The sequence below is a fragment of the Juglans regia genome, chromosome 15 (genome assembly GCF_001411555.2).
Source record: "Juglans regia cultivar Chandler chromosome 15, Walnut 2.0, whole genome shotgun sequence".
NCBI classification, from domain to species: Eukaryota; Viridiplantae; Streptophyta; class Magnoliopsida; order Fagales; family Juglandaceae; genus Juglans; species Juglans regia.
Genome location: NC_049915.1, coordinates 2,588,208 through 2,611,488, shown reverse-complemented (window position 1 = coordinate 2,611,488; position 23,281 = coordinate 2,588,208). Strand labels below are relative to the sequence as shown.

Genomic DNA, 23,281 nt, shown 5'->3' with positions numbered 1-23,281 from the left:
AAGACTTCACCTTTGCCCTTCCTTAATCCTCAAACCATGCCTACAAATCAGTACATGATTAGTTTAATATATAATGCAACTCTTTGTGATGAAAAGCATTTCCATGTGTCGAAGTCATCAGAGGTGGCCGGACGCGCTACATACTGGGGTTACAAGATATATAATATAAGTACGTATGTTGTCAGCAGTCGGCAGAGATTAATTGAGTTACAAGTAAAATAAGATTTTGAAAAGTCAAACAAGGTATAGATATAGTAATTATGTTAATAACTATGTGTTAGATCTGATCAAGAACTGCATGCATGTTTCTTTGTTTTGGGGATGTTGTAACAGTACGTACAAAAATGGGGTTCTTTTAAATCCAAGAATTAATTAATGCACTTAACTACCTGAATAATGAATTAATTGAACCAAGGAAAACGATCACCAGCATCGACATCTAAAATGCTTATGCTTATGCTTATGCTTATGCTTATTTTGTGGGTCCACACTTCAAGAGGCATTGACCTTATAAATTTTATTTTATATATATATATATATATATTATTTAAAACCTAATGTGTCACCGTCCCATGCATGCACAGTACACCTTTCCCCTAATGGCTATCTTTTAAGGGAACAAAAAAATAGAAGACTTAAAAAACTAAGAGGTTGACATAGAAGATGGCGGGAAGCTTTTGCTATAAATGGGTTCAAGGATCGACCCTTCTTCCAAGCCAACAAGAACTGTGCAAGCTTATAACCTTATAAGCACATACATTCACTAGATATAAAAGTAACTCTTTCCTTCATCTCATCTACTTTCGCCCCTTCGATCTTTGATTCAATGGCGATCCCAGTGATTGATTTCTCAAAGCTCAGTGGTGAGGAGAGGGCCAAGACAATGGCTGAGATTGCTAACGGATGCGAGGAGTGGGGATTCTTCCAGGTACTTCTATTACTTTCTTAATTAATTGCAGTGAATCTGTAAGTACTGATAATCAACATGCAGAAGAAGTGTCTAAGAATGGTAGCAGATCATGATGCATGGATGCAGAAGTACTATTGCTTATATTGTATGATCAGGCTAGTCGTGTTTTCAAATGAAATAAAAATAACTAAAAGGAATGAAAGATCATATGAATGTATATAACCTCTTGTAGCTTTTATCTTGGTAAATTCATTTTTCTTTATGTTGACAATAATTTTTAAGGTTGCATTATAATAATTATTGTGCGTTGCAGCTGGTGAACCATGGAATTTCGGAGGAGCTCCTCGAAAGGGTGAAGAAGGTATGCTCCGAGTGCTATAAGATGGAAAGAGAAGAAAATTTCAAGAACTCAACACCGGTGAAGCTGTTGAAGGAAATAGCTGAAAAGAAGAACGGCAACAATGTGGAGAATGTGGACTGGGAAGATGTCCTCACTCTCCTAGACAATAGCCAGTGGCCATCTCAAACCCCTGGATTCAAGTAAGCGCTGCATATATAAATTTCTTGATGTTTTCTAAGCTGAAATTGAGGGGAAAACACAATGAAGACTCTGATGATCAAACTTTACACAAGTTCATAAAACCTGATCTCGTTCTGCTGCTGACAAACTGTAAAGAGCAAAGTCATTTATGAAATTCATGCTCAAAATTTTTTGCTTTAATTTCTAAAGAAACTTTTTTGATGTGTTAACATTGATCACTTGCAAGCCAAAAGCACGTGAGATGACAAAAAACTTCTCAAGTAATTATTGTAACAGAACCGAGCTGATATCATCATTTGGCTTGTGATGCTGATGACAGGGAAACCATGGCTGAATACCGAGCAGAACTGAAGAAGTTGGCCATCAAGGTCATGGAAGTGATGGAAGAGAATTTGGGCTTACCAAAGGGATACATCAAGAAGGCATTTGATGGGGAAGAAGACAGTGCCTTCTTTGGCACAAAGGTGAGCCACTATCCCCCATGTCCACAACCAGAGCTAGTGAATGGTCTCCGAGCTCACACCGACGCCGGAGGTGTCATCCTTCTCTTCCAAGATGACAAGGTGGGAGGTCTTCAAATCCTTAAAGAAGGCCAATGGATCGATGTTCAACCAGTTCCCAATGCCATTGTCATCAACACTGGAGATCAGGTCGAGGTCTTGAGCAATGGTCGATATAAGAGCGTTTGGCACCGGGTTTTGGCTACTCCAGATGGGAACAGGAGATCAGTTGCTTCCTTTTATAATCCTTCCCTTAAGGCCACCATATCCCCTGCACCTCAGTTAGTGGAGAATCTCAAGCAAGAAGTGGATAGAACTTACCCCAAGTTTGTGTTTGCTGACTACATGTCTGTTTATGCTGAGCAGAAGTTCCTCCCCAAAGAACCCAGGTTCCAAGCCGTGAGAGCCATGTAAGAAGAAAATCTCAAAAGGATTGAACTTCATAATATACCGATTAGAAGATTACACATAAGGTTCTGGTGTGTTTTTTTTTTTTTTTTTTTTGTTATGGTCTTGATGATAAAGATTTGCCTTCTGGCAAACATACCACTGGCTTCTCTTCCTCTTAATAGCATCTTCAGGGAGGGAAGAAAGCTAACGTGAGTATTAGCTTGTTTGTTTTAGATTGCCGTTTGCTTTCTTCTTGTGCAATCAATGGATGCTTAAATGCACCTAATAAGGTTTTTTCTATATAATATAACCACATAAATTGTGCTTTAGGTATTGTTTCCGAGGTTTTCCTTTTCAGCTTGAACCAGTTAAGTTTCTTCCGGTACCTGTTCAGAAGGAAAGGGGGGCGGGGGGAAGAGGGGAAAAACGCTCCTTCCAGTATGTCAGCTTGCGCCACAGCATAATTTCAAAAAATAGCAAGTAGTGAAAGAAAAATTATTCTCATCAGTCACTATTCACTACCAGTTCACACCCCACACCTTATGAAAAACACTCCCACTCTATGAAAAATACCCCTACACCCTATGAAAAAGCTACAAGTGAGGGGTGTGAAAGTAAATAGTTCCTGATGAGTAGAATTCCTCAATTGTCTCATGAATGGAAGGAAATTAGAAGGGACAAATAATTTGAGAGAGAGAGAGAGAGAGAGAACCGAGCATGTTTCACTACATGATGAATGAAGCAGGCACCAAATAATTGAAGCATTATCGAAGGCACAAACAGAAACTGTATCAGAAATAATAATGTTTCAATGATCAATATGAAATTTGCAACCAAAAAAATAATATGAAAATCATTTCCCCTGCACGTAATCTATAGATCCTTTATAGTTTGATTAGTTAACTACTTTCAACTCATCTCAACTAATCATTACAACTTTTTCAAATTTTAACACAAAATATAATAAACAATTCAATTTTTTCAAATCCTAAAATAATAATAATATTAAAAAATAATATTCTAACAATATTTTATCATCTCAACTCAACTCAACTCAACTCACTTCAACATCCAAACACAATTAATTATTTTCATATGGCATCTCACATAAGATTTAACTAACATATTCTAAAAGGATAATAATAAATAATACAGGAAGTCAAACAAGCACCAGTCAACTTTCAGATCCATTGATGAGTTAATAAAAAAATCTTTATTTCTGTGCAAGAGTGAACGGTATATATATAATTACATCTTGTCATATAGAACAGAAGAAAGTCGGAGGAAAATTGAGTAGCCTTCCTTCATGTGGGAGGCAATGTGGGAACCGATGGTACTTACTATTTCTAACGTCATATTTTCTGTATTATATTATATACTTTGTACTATATAGTAATATACAGTTAATTTACATGAACCTCAATCTGGTGTGGAAAAGAGAATAGGTTTCTTTGCAATTTCAGAGGCTTCAAAGGGCTTTTTGATCTAGTCTCTCGTTCCAATTTAGGCAGCGAATCAAACTGCGAAACCAATCACATGTCTGGTCAGACTTATTTACTGTTGGAAGTGGGTGCTGGCTCATATATATTCGCACTGAATCTCCCCTTGATAGTTGCTGCCTTCTCTTCCCATCAAGCGAAACCCATGCATTGCTTCTAGCATCCTCTGGTATCTGCCAAATACGACAATAAAGTAGCAAGAACCATGATCAATAAGCAAACTTTACCAGTGACATAAAAGATCGAACAGCTACTTGAAACTACTTCATGTGATGACAGAATGGTTTTAGACTCAAAATAAAGTAGAAAGAGAGAAAATTTGGTATGAAACTAGTACTTTCCTAGATACTTCTTTGAAGAACTAAAAGGCATTCAAAAGATGACATCCAACTACTTCACTTATAGGAATACGAGTATAACAGAACTTTTTTTTACAAGTATGACAGAAGTCAATGTGAATACAAGTAGCAGAACTGAGAATGCTTTGGACCACTCTCCCAACTAGGGTTACAAGCTCCTTTTGGCTTTTGTTTTTATTTTATGTTTTTCATATGTTTCTCTAATTATTAGAAAGAGTCAAATAACTTAATTTTGCTGATAAATATCAGACAGGTAATGAAAATAATTAATAAGAACATGTTTTTATGAGATTCCCAGTTCTAGGATTGAGGGATAACCAACTCTGGTAAATGACCAACAGCAGGACATACTTCAGGAGTGGCCCAAACTGGTTGGCATATATACCTCAGAAAATCAAGACCTAAACGAAAAATTCCCAGAAAACCACATCTGTACCGCAGAATGCTCACCACCTCCCAAGTTGAGTTTCGAGACTCTATTTATGTCTATAAGTGTATCTACAAGTCTATACCTGTAAACATATATAGACCTAAGTGAAGAATTCCCAGAAAGCCACATCTCTACTGCAGAATGCTCACCAGCTCCCAAGTTGAGTTTCAAGACTGTATAGATCATTATTTCTATAAGTGTATCTACAAGTCTATACCCGTAAACATATACAGACACTGTTTAATTTAGAGGGTCGCTGCGTACTGTTCAAAACTAATCAAGTACAGGACCCAAATTAAAGGAGCATGGTACTCCAACACTTAATGGATTCCAGATGAGCAGTTCAACATGGAAATAAAAGAACATTTGAATCCTGTTACAACAGAGACTAGAAAATATCGGGCCCTTTAAACATTTGCTGGAACGTTTAGTGGGCATTGGAGAGTGGGACTCCAAGATGAAATCCCTAGATCCAACACCCCAACATTTATCATTGCTTTGTAAACATGCCTAAAGAACCAAAAAGTGAAGAAAATAAAATTTGTATTTTCTTCTGGCTTGTTCCAGCATGCAGTGATTCTCTTTTAAAGAAACAGAGCAACTCCCTCTTAAAGGTTGGAAGCACTGGGATCTGACATTGATTTCCAGTTTATGCAACCTTTTTGTTAACAGAATCTTTGTTAAGATGTCTACCAGATTGTGAGCTAAAGATATGAAATAACGGATGCCTGGACATGGTAACAACATCACCTTCAATTCCAGCCTTGCAGAATCTGGAAGTATAACTGGCCTAAATGAGAGGGAGTGCGGGCAGATTGGTGTAAACAGCATGCAAGGGACATTTGGATGCACCTGCATTTAGATTTGCGATGGCCTTAAAAATAGTAATAATGTGCAACAGCAGACAGCCATTTTAATATTTGTAACTGCTGGACTGAACTTTTATATTTTTAAATAAGAGCACATTACACTGCATTGTGTTCTTAATATTTGAGCACTAATGGATAGACACAACATCAGTAAAATTAATTAATAAAAAAAAATAATGGATAGTTGATTAAGTGTCTTCATAGGAGAAAAATCCATGATTTGAAATTATATAATATATATATAGATATAAATATGCCTTTGATGACCTATCAAAAAAATATGCCATTGATACACTAGAAAATAGACAAGTGATGCAGATACACATCCAACATGGACATTCAGAAAACATAACTTGTTGCGTAATACCAATTACATTGTAAATCGTAGTTTCTTAAATATCTAAATTCTCTACTGAGGTCATTATGTCATGCAAAATTCAGTCTTTTGAGTGATTTTTCTGCTTCCTGGTACACTTGACATACAGCAATCACCAAGAAGAGAAATTTGTCCGCTAAGCTAATACAAAAGGATGAATGCATTTTCTTAATTGACATGCAACCACTGGAGTTATTCTAATGGTTAGTCCATGCACCAAACACTGCATCAATCTCATTAGTTACAAACTATGAAGCTCCAATTTTATCAGTCCTTTAAAAAAAGGTATGAGGGAGGAAGGGAGGGGGGAGGGAGGGGGGGAGGGAGAGGGGGAGAGAGAGAGAGAGAGAGAGAGAGATTTGCATTAAAGCAATAAAAAATCCAAAGACATAACCTGTTTCATCGAAAGCTCACTTCTAGTGAAAAAAGGTAATCCCATGGAATCAACACATATAATATATATACATGTATGTATGTATGTATGTATGTATGTATATCCAGGCACCAGAAGTATTATACATACAACTCAAATACAAAGCACTGTTTACCATGGAACCTCCTGCAGCAGTAGAGTAAGCAGTACTTCCTGTAGGCGTAGCTACAATAACTCCATCACCTTGTACCTGAAGAAATATTAACCGTCGTTAAATGACTGGCAATGCCATGAACTTATCCTCCATCTGCATGAGTGTTTTAAACGTGAGATGTACCATAAATCATGGACACTGCTTTAAATTAAACAAAGGGATACACTTTTCACCCTTCAATTAACAAGAGTTTTACACTACTTACCTAAAACTGACATATTTCACCCTTCAACTGCTACCTTTGTCAAATAGCACCATTTATCCGAATCCAGCCTTAAGATAGCGAAAATAGATAATGAAACACAATCTTGATCATCGGATCTTAACAAAGGGTGCTATTTGATAGAAGACGATGGCTGGAGGGTACAATATGTTAGTTTTGGCAAAATCTGGAATGCAAAGTGTCAAACACCTATTAATTTGAAGATGGCAAGTGTATGTTCCCATTAAATAAATGTTAGACTTCTGTCTTCCTGTGATTAGAGAGAGCAAGTAACAACTCCTCGGTTCACATAAGAGTTAAGGCATGAACATATAGTTTTAGAACAGGTTTTTTTCAATATTAAAAATGAATTCACCAACCTCACCTTGGTTATGAGTCGGTCATGCTCATAGCATTCAATTTTTGAGAGATATGGATTAGAACCCCGATCAACAACGACCTCATTAAGAACATCAAATACTTTCCCAGGCACTGCTTTACCCTTTTGAAAAATTTCACATCGAAGACGCATTCTAAGAGTTATATAGACACCATCAAGCGTGTTATTTCCGTGGATGACTTGTCCTAAGTCCTGCTTATAGTCTTCAAACTATATCAAAGAAATATGACAAGTAAATAAAAAAAATGACCGTGTGAAAAGAGAACTCCAAAGTTGAGTTAAGAATCTTACAGTATGGGAAGTCAGAAATCCAAGAGATCCAAGATTAAATGATACAACAGGAGGAACAGCACCTCTAAATAGATTTGATGCATGGAGTATAACCCCATCTCCACCCAAGCATGCCACAAAATCAACCCTCTCATGTAGATCGCTGCATTAAGGACATCCAACATGTCAACAAACTCCTGAAGTAGAGGAATATTAACAAAATCTTCAATGTTGTTTTTCTTAAAACAAAGAGTTTCAGTACCTGGTGTCCTGACTATAAAAGGTCTGAACAAATCCAAACCCTGGAATTCTAGCAAATATGTCATGCACATCAGGTTCCACAAGAACATTCATTTGCTCTTGGTAATATAAGTAAGAGGCAACCTGCAAATGATATGCAATAAATCCAGTTGAAAAATAGCTATGCAAAGATTGAATGAGTGAATATGGAGGAGGTTCACATAATCACTTATGGTTGAGACAGATATCCTTTAGTATACCCACAGAATTAGACAATAGGTTGTCCTCTTGAATTCAATTGCTACGCAAGACATCCCATTACCTGAGAGAAGTTCCACTAAGAATATATGCTGATTAATTTAGTACTTAATTTCAAGTTCAAAACAAAATTTTATTATTACTCTATTGTCAGTAACATGATAAGATAACACAACCCTATTGCCTATGTTGTTATATATATATATATAGATGATACTCTCTAGGTTCCAAAGAAATGAGGTGCTCTCCCTTCTGTGTTCTCCCAAAATATATGGAGTTTCTAAAAAAGAAAGCATTTATTGATTTACCTTTCCATATTACCGTGAATTTTTAATAATATACGAGCCTTCATTTTTCTTTTTTAACTTGAAACACCTTTCTTGACCCATCTAAGGATTTTAAGAAAAAAGTAATGTCTATTTTTCTTCACTCAAATGGTGCCATCTGTGAACTCCCATCAATGATGAGATGGAGTGAGTATATTCTCTTGCAGTATTGGAACCAAAAATACTTGTTTTTACAAAATCACAATACCAACAATAGGCTTTTTGTTCAAGGGAAAACCTCAATAAGTTGAAAACATAAAAAGCAATGAAATTGGGGAAAAAACAGCAGAAACACATCTTTTTTCACTAAAAAGATTGAGTTCCACATATAAACTCTTAGGCATTTGCAAACAATATTTTGTATTGGTACCTTTTTAGCTTCTTCCATGAGCTCTTGCCCCAGTTTCTTCAACAACAATACAGTCTTTGGTGTCGATTTCCACATAAGCATCTGCTGCTGGGTACTAGGATGAGTGAAGGCCAAGGAGGATTCCGTCACCTTTTCTCTGGTACAAGAGTATCCATCTGTTCGAACTAAAAACATCTCCGCTTTCTTTCTTGACTGCACTCTTACAACCCCAGTTGAAGAAGCACACATATTACCTTCAATTGGCCCCAGATCACCATTGGCCGAAACTAAGGCAGCTCCACCATTGCTCAAACGATCCTCCAATAAAGATGTGGATCTTAGATGCTCATTGAAGTCATTTGTCACAGTGGTAGAGATATTAGTTTCGGTCAATACAGAAGACCTTTCCACTTGGTCCAGTCCATTCACAACCGAAACCAAACTATCGCCAGTCAAATGCTTCCCATTGTCAGCAGATGATTTATGGGGCTCTGGCGATAGATTTCTTCCATTGAGTGATCCATTTGAACTTCCAGACTCCAGAGGCCGCATTACAGTATCAGTATGAACAATATCATCTTTCAAATTTGTCCCATTATACACCTCTCTAGAAACTGGTAATGTTTCCAACCTCTTCAATTGATGATTAAAAAAATATGTAGAAGGCGAGATCTTTCTACTCCTAAAAAATCTGGACATTTCTTTTTTGGAGAAAACATCACAAGTAGGAACCTGAGCCTTCATAGGATCCATTTTCATGTTGAAGTTTGCAAGTGATCCTACTCCATTATCAACTAATTCTACTGATGGCATAGCTTGGACAGAAACAAGGCTGTTGTGGGCCCCATTACTGCTTCGAATTTTCTTACCCTTGTATAGAGAGACCTTTCCATAGGGTACTCCATTTGAACCCAAAGACTCTTGCAGTAACTCGCTCTCAGTTTCCAGGAGGACACTTTCTTCAATAATGCAAGACTCCTGCATTTTTCTCATTCCATCTGCATCTCTTGATAACAAAACATTGGGAGCATGTGATTGACTAGAGACTAACTGCTGTGAACAGCGAGTCATGTACTGCCTCCATCTGGAGACCATGGCAGAAGTTCTCCTTACTCCCTCCTTACTATGAAGATATATGGGCTTTTTGCTGCAATCTGAAACTAAAGATGCAAACTTTTTGACCTGCTCCATTAATGGCGCGGTCCCAACTTCAACAGGAATTTTAACCAGTTCAATTTTCCCAGACAAAACAGCATCATCTATGGCTGCTTTATAAAAATCGTCCTTGACAGTCTCTGCTCTAAGATCCACAATGGTTTTGTATCCTTTCTTCACCAGCCACTTCAGACCTTCTTCTGTTACCTGACCACCCCTCCAAAAAGCTACTATAGAATCTTTGGACCCTATGTCCTCTCTAGAAGTGGAAAAATAAACAGGACTCCAATTCGCAATGAGAGTATGGAGTGGATAATTCTCCCCACGGGCAAATCCAGAATCATAGCAGACATTCTTCAGTCTCTGAAGTTTCCTCCATACATCCAAGCTTCGATCATCATCAGGCATCAAATAGTTTTCAAGAGCAATGTGCAAACTCTCACAACACCTTTTCATCTCACGCCGGAAAATGGCAAGTGGAGGAAGATTATCCTCCACTAAGTTTACATCTTCGAACCGAAAGGACTTTCGAATCGAGGATCTTCCAGAAAGGACATCCTCTCTCCCTTTGTTAAGGAGGGACACTATGCAACCAAGCACAGAGACGATTTTATCTTCCAATAGTGGTTTTTCCTCAGATGTGAAATCATATGAAACGCTACATTCGCCAGTCAATGGATTGCACAATGTGTCCATTACAGAAGTATGAAGCTGCTCAGCGGTTCTAAAGATTCTGCAATATGCCTCAACCTCTGCAATATCCCCAGGAACTGGACCAATCCAAGGCACCTGTGACGGGTCATGAGACTGGAAGGTCTTCACATCCAAATAAATCAGTGTCAGGCCAGGACAAGAAACTCACCTTAGAATCATTAAATCTAAATTGAATACATGAAAGAAAACAGTCAATAAAGCATCAAACCGGGATGATTTGGAAAACGATATAACATAGAGGGGGGGGAAATTAGTGCTTAAATTTGGATAAAATGACCAACAATGGCATTGTAACTTTGTAAGGCAAAGGTGCCGCACGGCAAACAATTTTTCCACGTAAGACATACAGAAACATAACCTGATGAAGGAAGACCCTTCTCTTTCTAAAACTCTCCCACAGACACTCCCCTGAGAGGAGAGAGGAGGTCCAGCACCTCCCTCACTCCCCTCTCCTCCTCCCCCTTCCCTCACAAGACATAGTTACCATTTTCTTAGAGTTTATGTTGTTCTTGGCTTTTACAATGATTGAAGGCTGATATACCCTTTTTTAGACCAAAACCACACTTCACGTGTCCCTACACTCACCGGCCGATCTACCATTCCCAACTAACCAATTTGACCTGTGCATGAGTCTCACCCACCTTGCATCCTTACACCACATGTGTTGCACCAGTATTCCCCAGCCTCTAATCTACCATCCCACCCCATGAGCCTTGCATGTTGCCCAAATGCCAACCTGGCCGATCCACTCCATCCAACTATCTTCTTGCTTTGTCTAAAACCCGGAGTTGACAAACTATCATGACTGAGGATGAGAAAATTGAGTTCTTTGACGAATTCCCACAATAGTCTGCAACAACATTCTCCCCCCTGTTGCAATGACCCACTAAAACAGATAAATTAAAGCTGTCTATATAATTTTGGACAACTTCATTAACCACCTTCATTACGGCCCCTTTCTGAGTACCCAATTAGCCAAGAAAACCCATGACCAAACCATTTATTTGGCTAAGCTTATGAATTTACCAACTTTTTTCTTTTTTCACCGCACTGTAGCACCTATAGCTATTTTTTGGGATTCTCACCGCCTGTTCTTGTAGCTTTGACATTATTACTATATGATTTTACTTATATATCAGAATTAACAATTTTTACCTGCCAAATGGAGATTAAGGTTATGTAAGATTTAGAGGTCCAGTTACTAGTTTGCAAAGTGAATAGCCACAAAGAAATGAAAAAATAGACGACTGCTTTAGTTTGCAATGATCGAAAACAATTCAAAGCAAAGTGGTGGAATAACTCACTGTAGGCTTTCCTACACTTCAATTCATATCATTATTTAATAATACCAGCATTCCCAATGCAAAGACAACCAACTACATCACCGCTAATGCATAAGCCCCCAACTAACAGATTAGTTTTTCCTAATCTCTAACCAAAATGACCTCCATTAGTGAAAGTGGCCACAATTCTATCATAACTCTGTCAAAGCGTAATATTATTACTTTTCACCTATTTTTTACTACTATTCACTATTATTCAATATTCTATCGTTCCTTTTTCATTACTATTTACCGAATACCCGAGAATACCACTACCCAAACGCATCCTTAATCAAACCGATTACAATTTCTAAAAGCCCAAAATAACCCACATCTTCAGCTACCAAATTTCCCCAAAAAGTATTATCCTCAGCTCTCTCAAAGTTCATTCAACACCCAAGAGCTCGAAGAACTCCAAAAAAAAGAGAACAACAACAACAACAAACAGCTGAATGAATGGCGGTGTGAGCAAGAAACCTGAGAGTCCAGACTGAAACTGAGGGAAAATGGCTTAGAGAGTTCCGCACTGACTACGAACTTAAGCCGCCTCTTCAACAAGTCCTTCTTCCTCTGCAACTCGAACCCGTAGAGCTTGGTACTACCAACCGAGAACTGAAATGGCTTAGAGCAACAAAAATGGGAAGCCACAGATGATGAAGGTGATGACCTTCCGCTGGCCGGGGAGGAGCAGTTCATGTCGACGACGGCGATTGCCATGTGGCACAAGAAGCGACATGCCACCATGTATGTGAATCAACTTCTTTATATATATATTTATTATTTTATTATTTTTATATCGTATGGATATTTGGTGTTTGGAAGATGAGAAAATATAGATGTGGAGGACATCGCCTCTTGGATTTGTTTCCGCTTTTTCTGTCTGGACTCTCATATTTCATTCCTTCTTCAAGTTCGGTTTGGCATCGAGTTCGTTGATGTGATCTCTTTATGCTCCACAACCACGATTTATATATCCACAATTTTATCTTGCTCTCTCGTACTTTTTGTCCTCTTTTTCTTTCATGCAGAAGATAGCTATGTTGAGAACTGAAATAAAGTCTTTCATTTCGGCTCAATTTAGGCTGTGATTGGGTAGTTAGATGATTCAGATATTTCATGAATGATAGTAAAAAAATAATAATAGAATATTAAATAATAATAAAAAATAGATAAAAATTAATATAATAAAATAATAAATAATATTACATTACCCAAACTAGCTCGAAAGAGTAATTCTTCACGTGAATTTTACATAAACAAATTTATAACTTCACTAGTTTAACATAATATATAAAATTGTAAAATTGATTTTATTATAAGAGTCCTTCTATCCGGCTGCTTACATTGACACTACTCATCATATTTTGTTAAAATAATTAACTTTTTCTACTCATTATATCCATCTCTATACCATATACTTATTAAATAAAAAATAAAAATAGATGTATAGTATAAAAATATAAAAATAGATGTATAGTATAAAAATAATGAATAAAATTATTCTTATTATAAAATAAGTCTTATGAATTACGTATAACTACGTTAATTTTGTTTTTGCTATGAAATTTCTCCTGAAATTTAATTTAAAAGGTGATTTTAAAATATGTCTTGTGACTCTAATTGTAAATATAATCAAGATTGTAAATAAATTAAAAGAAAAAATACAAAATTATAATTTTCTTATCTCCATCCACTAAATTCTTGGATAAGTAAATAGGAATTTCTGCTTTTAGTTAAAAAGAGGATAGGAAGGTACCTCTTGTACTTGTAGAAGGCAGGCAGTAACTAGGTTGTTGAAGTACGGTAGTCATCCCTTCATCAATCATATTATAATCTTACAGCATTTCTCCACAAAAAGGTACACCTCCCAGAAACAGAAGACCACAAAATAGTGCTGACATTACATCCTTTGTTGGAAAAAAATATTGCACTTTTCATGCTTGAGTTTCAATAAAATCATTCTGAGTATTTCTTAGGAGTGAATGAATTTAACAAAATGGGATTCCAAAGATGTTAATTACAGCATGGAATGCTTTGGATAGATATCCACGCATCATTTCTTTCAACCTAATACTATGGAATGCTGCTCCATCACCTATATAGATCACATAAATGTTCTTGCTTTATAATACAAGGTGGATGGATATAAAGCTTACAGATGCCATCTTAACCTCATCTTGACTGGTTAGCTTCTTTTCCTCCACTTTGTGCAGCTCCGCAAGATTACAAACTCGATGCAAGACAGCAAATGCTTCTCTATTACCATCATCGGGCTATTCTAGTACTTCAAGCCAGGCTACTTCGCGTCCGAACTCTGTCTATAAGCATTTGCCTGCCTGACAAATCTTCTTCATAACCGACAACCTGCAAGAGCAAAATTTCAGCACTAACATCAAAATGGAAGTCTTAAATGGCCTTGAGATGCCAAGATCAGTCTAAATGTGCTAATTAATATAACCCAAGGTTGACAATATGTTTTCTTTCCTCTGAAAGCTGATACACTACTAGCACATGAACTTTTTTCCCCTGTATATATTTAAGCATATTTCACAACCACCCTATTTTTAACAATGCAAACAACAAATAAACTCCAGATGAGTCAGTGCTGAAACCTGAGACTCCGTTTGTGTTTCACTAAAACCGTCATATATTCCTGCACATGCACCTCCAGAAGGATTGCCGATGTCATCATCTTTCCCAGTCCTGAAACATTCATAAGCTTGATGCCTGAGTCAAAGGAAGATGAGAAACAAATTGTAGGCTCCAGCATTATGGTTTAGGAAGGATTATTTTCTTTGGATAAAGAATTGGTTTCCAAAGTCATTTCTAGGAACTGAAGAATTTAGTCAGTTAGAACAGAGCCACACTTGGGAAAGGGTTGATTATAATTCTTTGTGATAATTAAACAAAACTAATTAAATAAAATTTCAACAAGGATTAGGATGCTTAGAGAGGAGGTTACCTGTTTAACCAGTGTGTAGATAACCCAATTACAGCACGAGTATCTGAATGTTCTTGGCCAAGGGCTGAATAATCAGGTGAGAAAAGCTGTCCTAACATCAAGGATAAACTGATTTGCCATTGGTAGTATAAGGATACACGTAATAAATGTTAAAAAATATGAGGATACACCTTTATCACATTCAGTCCTCCCTGGAGATTTCTGCTCATGAATCTAATGAAGAAAACATTCAGCAAATAAGTCAGAGCAATAAATTCGATTATCAACAAAGATCTCAATGAATCATCACTATTTTCTACCTTACTAGTCTGCTCCAACAAGTCCTCAATAGCAGCAGCCACATCAGGAACAGCATGTGATACTTCCCCATTATCTTTAGATATATTATCTCCAGCGGGATTCTTATTGCAGATAGGATCACGTAAACATACCCCAGAGAGAGGCAGACTCTTTTGGTCATCATTTTCCAAAAGCCTTGCCCTTTTGTTGCAAACACTTGATTGTTTAGGCAATTCCTTAAAGCTGTCATTTCTACTAACAGTACACTGGGTTTGTGTGTTTCCTAGGTTTTGAGATTGACTAGAAAACTGGGAGGCACCATCTCTGGATATTACCGGCACAGCTTGTGTAGGAAACTGACTCAGGGTGCACAATCCTGCTTCTCGGTCTTGAATAGTAACTTCTCTTGGGCAAAATGGATCCAGAGCAACAACTTCATTCTGTCAAAGAATTAAAAACAGTATCCAAACATAATGTTATCAATTTCAAGAACGCAAAATAGGCTCAACCCCCTCCCCCCTTCTTGTGGGATACACTAACACATTTACACTATGAGCTGCATTGTGAGGTAGGACTTCTCCAAAAGTGCCGGCACTATTCTGCCAAGTTCCTCAGATAGAATTGCCTGGCTCCCCTAGATAGTCTAATCCTACCCATCCGCTTAAAAGTATGCATTTGTGCATGCACGTACCGAACCATATGCTCAAACACAATCAAAGAAAAAGAAATCACACCCATAAGACACAGCACACACACAACATAAAAACATACCTGCCTGATACACTCATAGATCCAATTGGATGTGATCGACCATATCCCCCATTTACAAGCAGCCTCATACTTCGGTCCATTCGTGAATTTGCATAATAAATGGGTAACCTTTTTACTCAGTTTTTCTGAAAATTTAGCTCCAAGAACAAAACACAAGTTCCGTAGTAGCAGTCTATCTTTCTCCTCATATTGTGAAACACAGAATCGAAATCTCTCAAACCCAGGCAAGGGAATCCGGCAGGGAAGTGGAGAGTATAGAATGTGACTACCAACATCCAGCAAGCATTCATCCTTCAATATAGACGCTTTAATCCCATCAGCACTTGTTGGTAAGATGGTAATAGAAGATGATGATTGAAATCTAGCTAACATTTCAATTACTGATAACGAAGGTGATTGAGTTGAAGGAAAAAGAAACGAATGTCAGCAGAAGACAGCAGCAGCAGTAACAAGATTTTCAATGAGTTAATATCAAGAAACTTCATAGTTCACTACTTCTGAGTTAGTATTCACAACAACAGATATGTTGACGGCAGAAGCTATAAAATTACATAAGGTTAGGGAACGTGTGTAATCTTGTTGGATAACCAAAAGAGGAACTAACCAATGATCTCAAGCAACACTTCTTCCTTTAGAAACATAATTATATAAAACATACACACTTTCCTTTTTTGGTGAGTTGCACACAGAAAGACCCATACATTCTATGGGCCTTTAATTTTCCAGAAAATAAGCAAAATAAAAAGAGAGAGAAGGAAGATATGTTTTTATGTTATGTTGTGTGTGTGCTGTTTTTCTGGTTTCTTTTTTGCTTTTATTTTGTTTTTGTTGTGTTTTCATTTTTCTTTCTTTTTGTTGGAAGAAAGTGAGAGAAGGAAGACAAAAGACTGGTTCAACACAAGTTCTTTCCTAAACTTGTAACTTGTTGAAACATTGCACCAAAAAAATCATTTGGCATCTCTGTCAAAATCACTTCACATTTGTGCTTAGCTTTTTACCTCCAACCACTCCATATCTCAACTTTTATCTGCAATTAAGAATCCCAACAAAAAAGTATACAAATTCCTCTTCTTTTCTCTCCTCGCCACTGATATGTTATTGAACATCTTGTTGGTAGATCATGGATGTACATACATTTCTTGTGTTACATATCTGACAACTCCATATTCAAGTTTAATGATTCAAAGATTTGTCAATTGGCAATTCTACACATGGTAAATTTTAATAAAGAAACAATGCATATACATTCGCCAAGCATACCTCCAAACAAGACCGTATCCAGTGACTTGATACAGACATGGTTGGGGAATCATCTATAGGCCTGGGTATCACACCATGACACTCGATGATGAAGTGCACTCTTTGTTTTGCATTATCATCCACTACCTTTCCTCCTCCTTGAACTACCCATTGAACAATTTCAAATCTCTGGGAGAAGAAATCAGAGCTAACAGTTAGACATGTTTGGAAAAATGAAAAAATAAAATAAAACCCTTAGAACAAAGCCCAGATACTGCATGCTTGAAAGTGCAAAATAAGCAATCAAGTTCTCAGAGGTAAATAACACGTCCACAGCTGCTTCCAGGGTATAATCCTATCTGTAAAATATCATTTAATATTTTGTAATGCCAACTTGAATTATGATACATATACATAGGGGTGCATGTGACTGTGAGAGTGTGTGTGGGTAGAGAGAGAGAGAGAGAGGGAGAGGGAGAGACAGAGAAAGAGAGATCTTCAACATCCCTAATACAAATCCTATGATGAAAAATTGCGAAATTTGGATACTGAAGCCTATAAAATAAGTTCATATTACAACAATTGATTATAGGATTCTAAAGATAGGTAAAGAGGCCTTCAGTTGTAGATAGGTTTGCAAGTTCAGATTTGACATTCTGAGTCCTTCGGATAATGCACTTTTTTTTTCTTTTGCAACCTTTCATGGATACTATTTTGTAAATCATTAATTACTTCCACAATTTTCTAAAATTACCTGCGCAAGTTTTTTCCACAACAGAAAAGGTTAACATTAATATTACAACCAGATTGTATTTATGGGCTTCTGTCATTGTTCTCAACGGGGCTAGTTTCAATGACTTTCTTGTATCCATTTCTAGTCCCTAACTTGTAATTAGGTTTTCTCATTGTATACCCACTATGTACTTGGGTTACGCCTATTTTTCTTTTCCATAAAATTTATTTTACCTATCAAAAAAATATTTACAACCAGAAACATATTGTTGAACTTCCAAATGACAATAATTATGCCAAGGCCACAGTTCATGTTGTGAAAAATCAATCCTTTCAAAGCATGAAATTTAACAACTTACCCTATCTTCAGGAAAGGAATTTGAAAAGCAAAATACTCTTCCCTTGAATACACTTGATGGCTTTCCATTTTTAGCACTGGAATCATGTTGCATGTTCAGTCGACCTTTATTTTTGTCACTCAGTCGACTGTTACTTTTATCATTCACAACAGGGACTTGACTTTGTCTTGTCATTGCTTTAAGAGAACTGTCTCTGCTGATTTCTGACCTCTCTTCCCTGTTTCTTTCCAATGAAGGTAATCCAATTTCAGAGTTCACACTCCCCAGTAACTCATCGGATGGCATGCTTAGATGAGAAATGGAGTCTTTGCTTTGATTTATACCGGCCATTCCTGTCACAGTTCCTTTTGTGGAGTAGACAGAATCTATGTGATCAGAATGTAGAATTAACATGAACATGTACAACATACTCAAAAGAATATTGATGGAAACTACCAATCGAACCACTGAAAGAAATTATAAATGTCACAAATAACGATACAAGTCCAGCCGGAACTAGGTTATGAAACAAAAAATACAAACTAAGAACTTTCATTTAATAAGTAGCAAACCTTTTGGAAGAAGTAGATCATAGGCAATGTGTCTCTGCAGAACAGGGATTTCTTTCCTATCACGATTACAATCTTCAAGCCAGGCGGCTTTAACCACATAAATGACACCCAGAGCTGCAAGGCTCCTTACCTCCTTTTTCTCGCTGAGAAATTACAAAAGCATGTGAGAAACAAAGCTAGTGAAAATAAGATAATACAATACCCCAAATTATCAAGCATATGAGAGAGCCAGTGTGAATAAAACTATCTTCAGGTTGATCTCAAAAGCCTCCATACTTGCTAAAACATGTTAAGTGTCACTGGCACTGGCAGATAGAATATTTTGAAAGAGACTAGAAAATATTTATAATAATTGTTCTTCCATAAGTGAGTAAGAAGGATTACCTCTCTGAAGGAGATCCAACTACTATGTGTGTCAACCTATCATTGAACAACATATAGCGGGACCCCCCACCACTACGCACCATATTGACTAGTTTACGCATTTCAGAAACTTCAAACCCAACAAGTAATATTCTACAATCCGATAAGTACAGATCACTGTCTTCGGATTGAGAATCGTTGGCAACAAAACCATCAAGGGAAGTTTCATTATTGGGATGCACAGTAGATGTTTCGAAATTCCCCCCTTTAAGAAAGACGGGAGGATCTGAAATTGCAGAAGAAACATTCTGTGACATAGTGGCTTCCAAGTCTGACTCCAAAACTTCAGTGCAACGAGAAGCTTGCAAATTTAAATCTGTAGCCGCTGAGGATGCCACAGATTGTGAAATTCCAACACCCTTGTCTAAGCTATGCTGCACTGTCAAGCAACTCCTTACATTTTTACTTGAAGATACAGAACCACCCAGAACAGGATAGGAGTCCTCATTCAAACATGCTACTCATCCAAAAAGTAATTTCAAGGTCAGATACAATGTGCAAAATTTTTAGCAGAGAGAGCCGAACAATAAACTACAGTATGCTGTGAATTCAAAAGGCACCAGAAGTTACATCTCATGAAAGAAAGTATTACCTCTTCTAGCAACGGATTGATTAAACCATTTCCGAGTTACAATATGAATGTGGCCCCATTTTCGAGCAACCTTGTATTTGTCACCTTCAGGAGCTTAAGAATAGTCAAGAATTCAAATGTATATACAGACTTATATTGAAGAATCCTAAAATTCAAATGGCAGATATCGTGATGTTGAAGAATAGTTTTAGATGACAAGGACATGCTCGCTAGATGAGCAAGAGAAAAATTGCTTGCTGTAGTGATGTGCAAAGAAACCAGTAAACCAATTGACTGAACAGAGCCAAACCGAATTAAGAAGCTTGGTTTGGTTTTTAGGTTGATTGGCTCTAAATTTCTAAAATAAAACAATAGCTTCAGTTTGATTAGTGTTCAATCACCTACATCAACACGCTAGACCAAACCATGTACAGTAGATGATTTGATTGTCAGGCCAAAACTTGAGATAGTATGATATTTTAGCATTGGGCATTGCTTTAGTTATTATAGTTAATCAAAAAGAAGGGAGGATCTTGATGGAGGCAGAAAAAAGGCAATAGCAATTAGTAGTTGATTTTTTAAGTAAATTGGACACTCAATTTTAAGTGGCATAGCTCCAGGTCTACCAATTCAAGCAGATCATTATCAGCTAGGATTGATACAATTTATAAGGTATGCTCGTTTGATCTGGTTATTTCTTACAATTCTGGCATGATCAGTTGGGAGAAAATTCCCCTTCCAAACCAGCCAATGAACAACCCTATCAATGGCTATCATATTGACTATTGAGCAGCGAAGCCTAGATTTTCAGGCAACCTTGTACTTGTTATTCAGTCTTGTCAAGAAATTCACTTATGCAGCCAGTATGAAGAATGAGAGATAAGGATGTCAGGAGATACTTTAATTAGTTCAGCAAAAGTACATATTTTTATACATAAACCAAAAAGGCAGAATTATAAGTATGTAAACAAGAACATGGGACATAAAATATGGCCTTGCAGCGGAAGGAAGAAACAAATATGTGATATTAACCCAAATGTCTGAAACAGAGCTTTGTCAGTAAAATTAAGAAGTGTACTTTTCTACCATCATGCTTATAGAAAGATTTTCAAGTAATTTTATGCCAATGCATTTCCCTAAAGAACCATGAAAAGGATATATCAGAAATCAAATGTGTGCACATTTTGGTCAGGTCAGCAGAATATGTTCCACCATTTTGTGTGATAAGCTTCTCAATCTCCTTCCGCTCATCTGAGAAGAACAACCAGACGTCATCAATGAACAAAGAGTTTATGTTACACAGAGGAAACTGATAGCCAACGTAACAACCTGCTGGAATTCTGGTCAAGGAAATTGTCAATCCAGAAAAAGGAAGAATCCTGTATGACTCTTGAGGAACAACACGATGCTCATTCCAGCATTGCTGTAACCACTGAATTGTGACAATTGGTTTCTTCAGAATATTTAACGCCCACTGAAAAAGGTAAAAGTCATCAAGCCATACTAATGATTGCATCCCCTCAAGATATGTAATCTTGACACCTTTTCTTTTTTTTAAGAGGGGTGAGGGGGAGTAAATTGCAGCACATTCTCATCACATAATTTCACTTTTTGCATGGCATAAGTTATGAGCCACAGTCAAAGTGTAGAACATTTTATAATTTGACTTGCCCAGTCTATTTTAGATTTCTGTAAATCTGCATGAATAAACTATAAATTTAGAAGAATTGATATAAATCTCTATAATAAATAAATAAAAGTACCAAACCTTGTATTTTGCAGCCAAAACATTCTTCGCAATGACAAAGCTGACATCCAAGGATGCTTTAGGATGCAGGACTCCTCCCATTGATGTCACTAGCATTTCTATTTTTGCCTGGGGCAGGGAGAGAGAGAGAGAGAGAGGTCTTTCAACACAAGTAATTGACAATGAAGAAAATCACATATGCAGGAAAATAAAAGTGAGCATACTTAATTGCACATTATGAGAAAAGGTAACACGTGAAATGAAAAACAAACTTCACTAAAAGAATAAAATCATGCCTATTGAAGATGTAGAGTGAACAAAGCAGTTTCTTTCTTTTTTTTATGACAGGTAAAATAAATTTTATTGAAAGGAAAAAAGGCCTAGGCCAAGTACACAGGATTGAAGTAAACAAGGAAATTAAGATAATACAACTGCAACTTATTTGATAACCATTCTAAAATATTGATATCTTCATTTAATTAGTAAAGAGTCTTTATATGAGTACAAATGTATCTTATGGATGCCAGTTTTTTGTTTTTGTATGAAAAAAGTTAGAAAAACACAAATGTATCATAAGCAAGGCACCTTTTCATCTGCGTCGAAACCAGATGCAAGTACTTTGACACCATCCATTGCAAGGCAGCAAGCAAACCCTTGTTTAGGAAAAGCTCTATGCTCTGTTGCACAGGAAAGAACACATTGAGGACCTGCCTTGCATAGAAATGAACTTCAAAGTCAGCACCCTTTATCCTGGAAAGAAATCAAACTAACAACCCAACTGCAAAAACCGTCAAAATTAAACCTGTAAACGAGTAACCACAAAGAGTTCATGACCCAAGCAATTGAAAGATTCGGATTAAACTTAATTTTATATTTCGACATTTCCCTCATAAATTCCAAAATCACAACTGGTGGTTAGCTAGGCTGCGCAGCACACAGTGAAAAGCCTTTTAAATATCACTAGATGTTAGAGGCTATGTTTGTTTCTCCAGAAAATAGAGAAAGAAGACGGAAACAAAGAAGACGGAAAGAGTCCTAACTTCCTTTCTTAAATAACAAAACTCATTTGTCTTTCTTCCAAATGGCAAATAGCCAGTCGAGCGGGTCAAAATTTTAATTCTGTAGCAATAAAAAAACTAACAGCAAATTCAGAAACTTTACTACCAAGAGCTCCTAAACCATAACCAAATGCGTACAGAAACACAAAAGGAGGCCACACAATTGCTGAATCAAACATTGTAAATTCAGAACCCTACCTAGCAAATTGCACTTTTTAGCTCTAAGATCCTGAAATTTCTCCTGCAAACGAGAATTTAACCGCCACAAATCAGAAATCCGAACTCAAATTCAAGCAACTTAAAAATAAATAAATAAAAGAATCCAATCCGTATTACGTGATCGGGGGAAGAGATGATGTGGTAATCATTAGGGCCAGAGCGGGAAGGGTCGCAGCAGAGAAAGACCTCGGCGCCGTTCTGCTTGAGCGCGTCGTGAAGCTTGTCGAAGATCTCCGGGGGCACGAGGTTCCGCGACATGAAAACGTTGGCCCCCTTGAACGCCTTCGACGTCATCATCTTCTCTCTCTATATCTGTCTCCCAAAAAGAAGAGAGGGGAGAGATTGTGCTGGTTCAGGAAGGGAAATTGAAAGTGAGATTTTAGGTTTTGTTAGGAGTGAGAACTGAGAAGCTCTCTTTTGCAAATTGAAACCGCGGGAAAGTGAGAAGGACGTTGGTTTTATTGGTGATCTGGTGTTTGTGCTACTCATCCTCTGACATGAACTTTTATGCCTCTTTGCCGTCCGATCTTAGACATGATAGCTGCGTAGATCCTCCTATGAATGACACGTGCCCATTTAATTATCAAGAGTATTTTTTCGCCTTAAAAGTGTTATAATCCAATTAAATAGTGAAACTAAATCATTTAAAATATATTACAAATTATATCAATAA

The 23,281-nt window shown here is 37.0% G+C and overlaps 2 protein-coding genes and 1 pseudogene across 2 annotated transcripts; 1 reads left to right on the top strand and 2 right to left on the bottom strand.

Moving 5' to 3' along the window:
• Positions 1–796: 796 nt before the first annotated feature.
• On the top strand, positions 797–2,413 carry LOC109015492 (1-aminocyclopropane-1-carboxylate oxidase 5-like). Its single transcript, XM_035686102.1, has 3 exons — positions 797–928; positions 1,224–1,450; positions 1,771–2,413. Exons 1-3 carry the CDS (start codon positions 827–829, stop codon positions 2,363–2,365), a joined length of 924 nt encoding a protein of 307 aa, XP_035541995.1. The 5' UTR covers positions 797–826; the 3' UTR covers positions 2,366–2,413.
• A 1,122-nt stretch (positions 2,414–3,535) lies between these two features.
• LOC109022126 (NAD kinase 2, chloroplastic-like) lies at positions 3,536–12,583 on the bottom strand. Its single transcript, XM_035685948.1, has 8 exons — positions 12,175–12,583; positions 8,528–10,477; positions 7,596–7,717; positions 7,355–7,496; positions 7,049–7,273; positions 6,423–6,497; positions 5,380–5,481; positions 3,536–4,013 (listed from the first exon to the last, which is right to left on the bottom strand). Exons 1-8 carry the CDS (start codon positions 12,439–12,441, stop codon positions 3,810–3,812), a joined length of 3,087 nt encoding a protein of 1,028 aa, XP_035541841.1. The 5' UTR covers positions 12,442–12,583; the 3' UTR covers positions 3,536–3,809.
• Positions 12,584–13,484: 901 nt separating this feature from the next.
• On the bottom strand, positions 13,485–23,009 carry LOC118344654 (annotated as a pseudogene).
• Between the last annotated feature and the right edge of the window lie 272 nt (positions 23,010–23,281).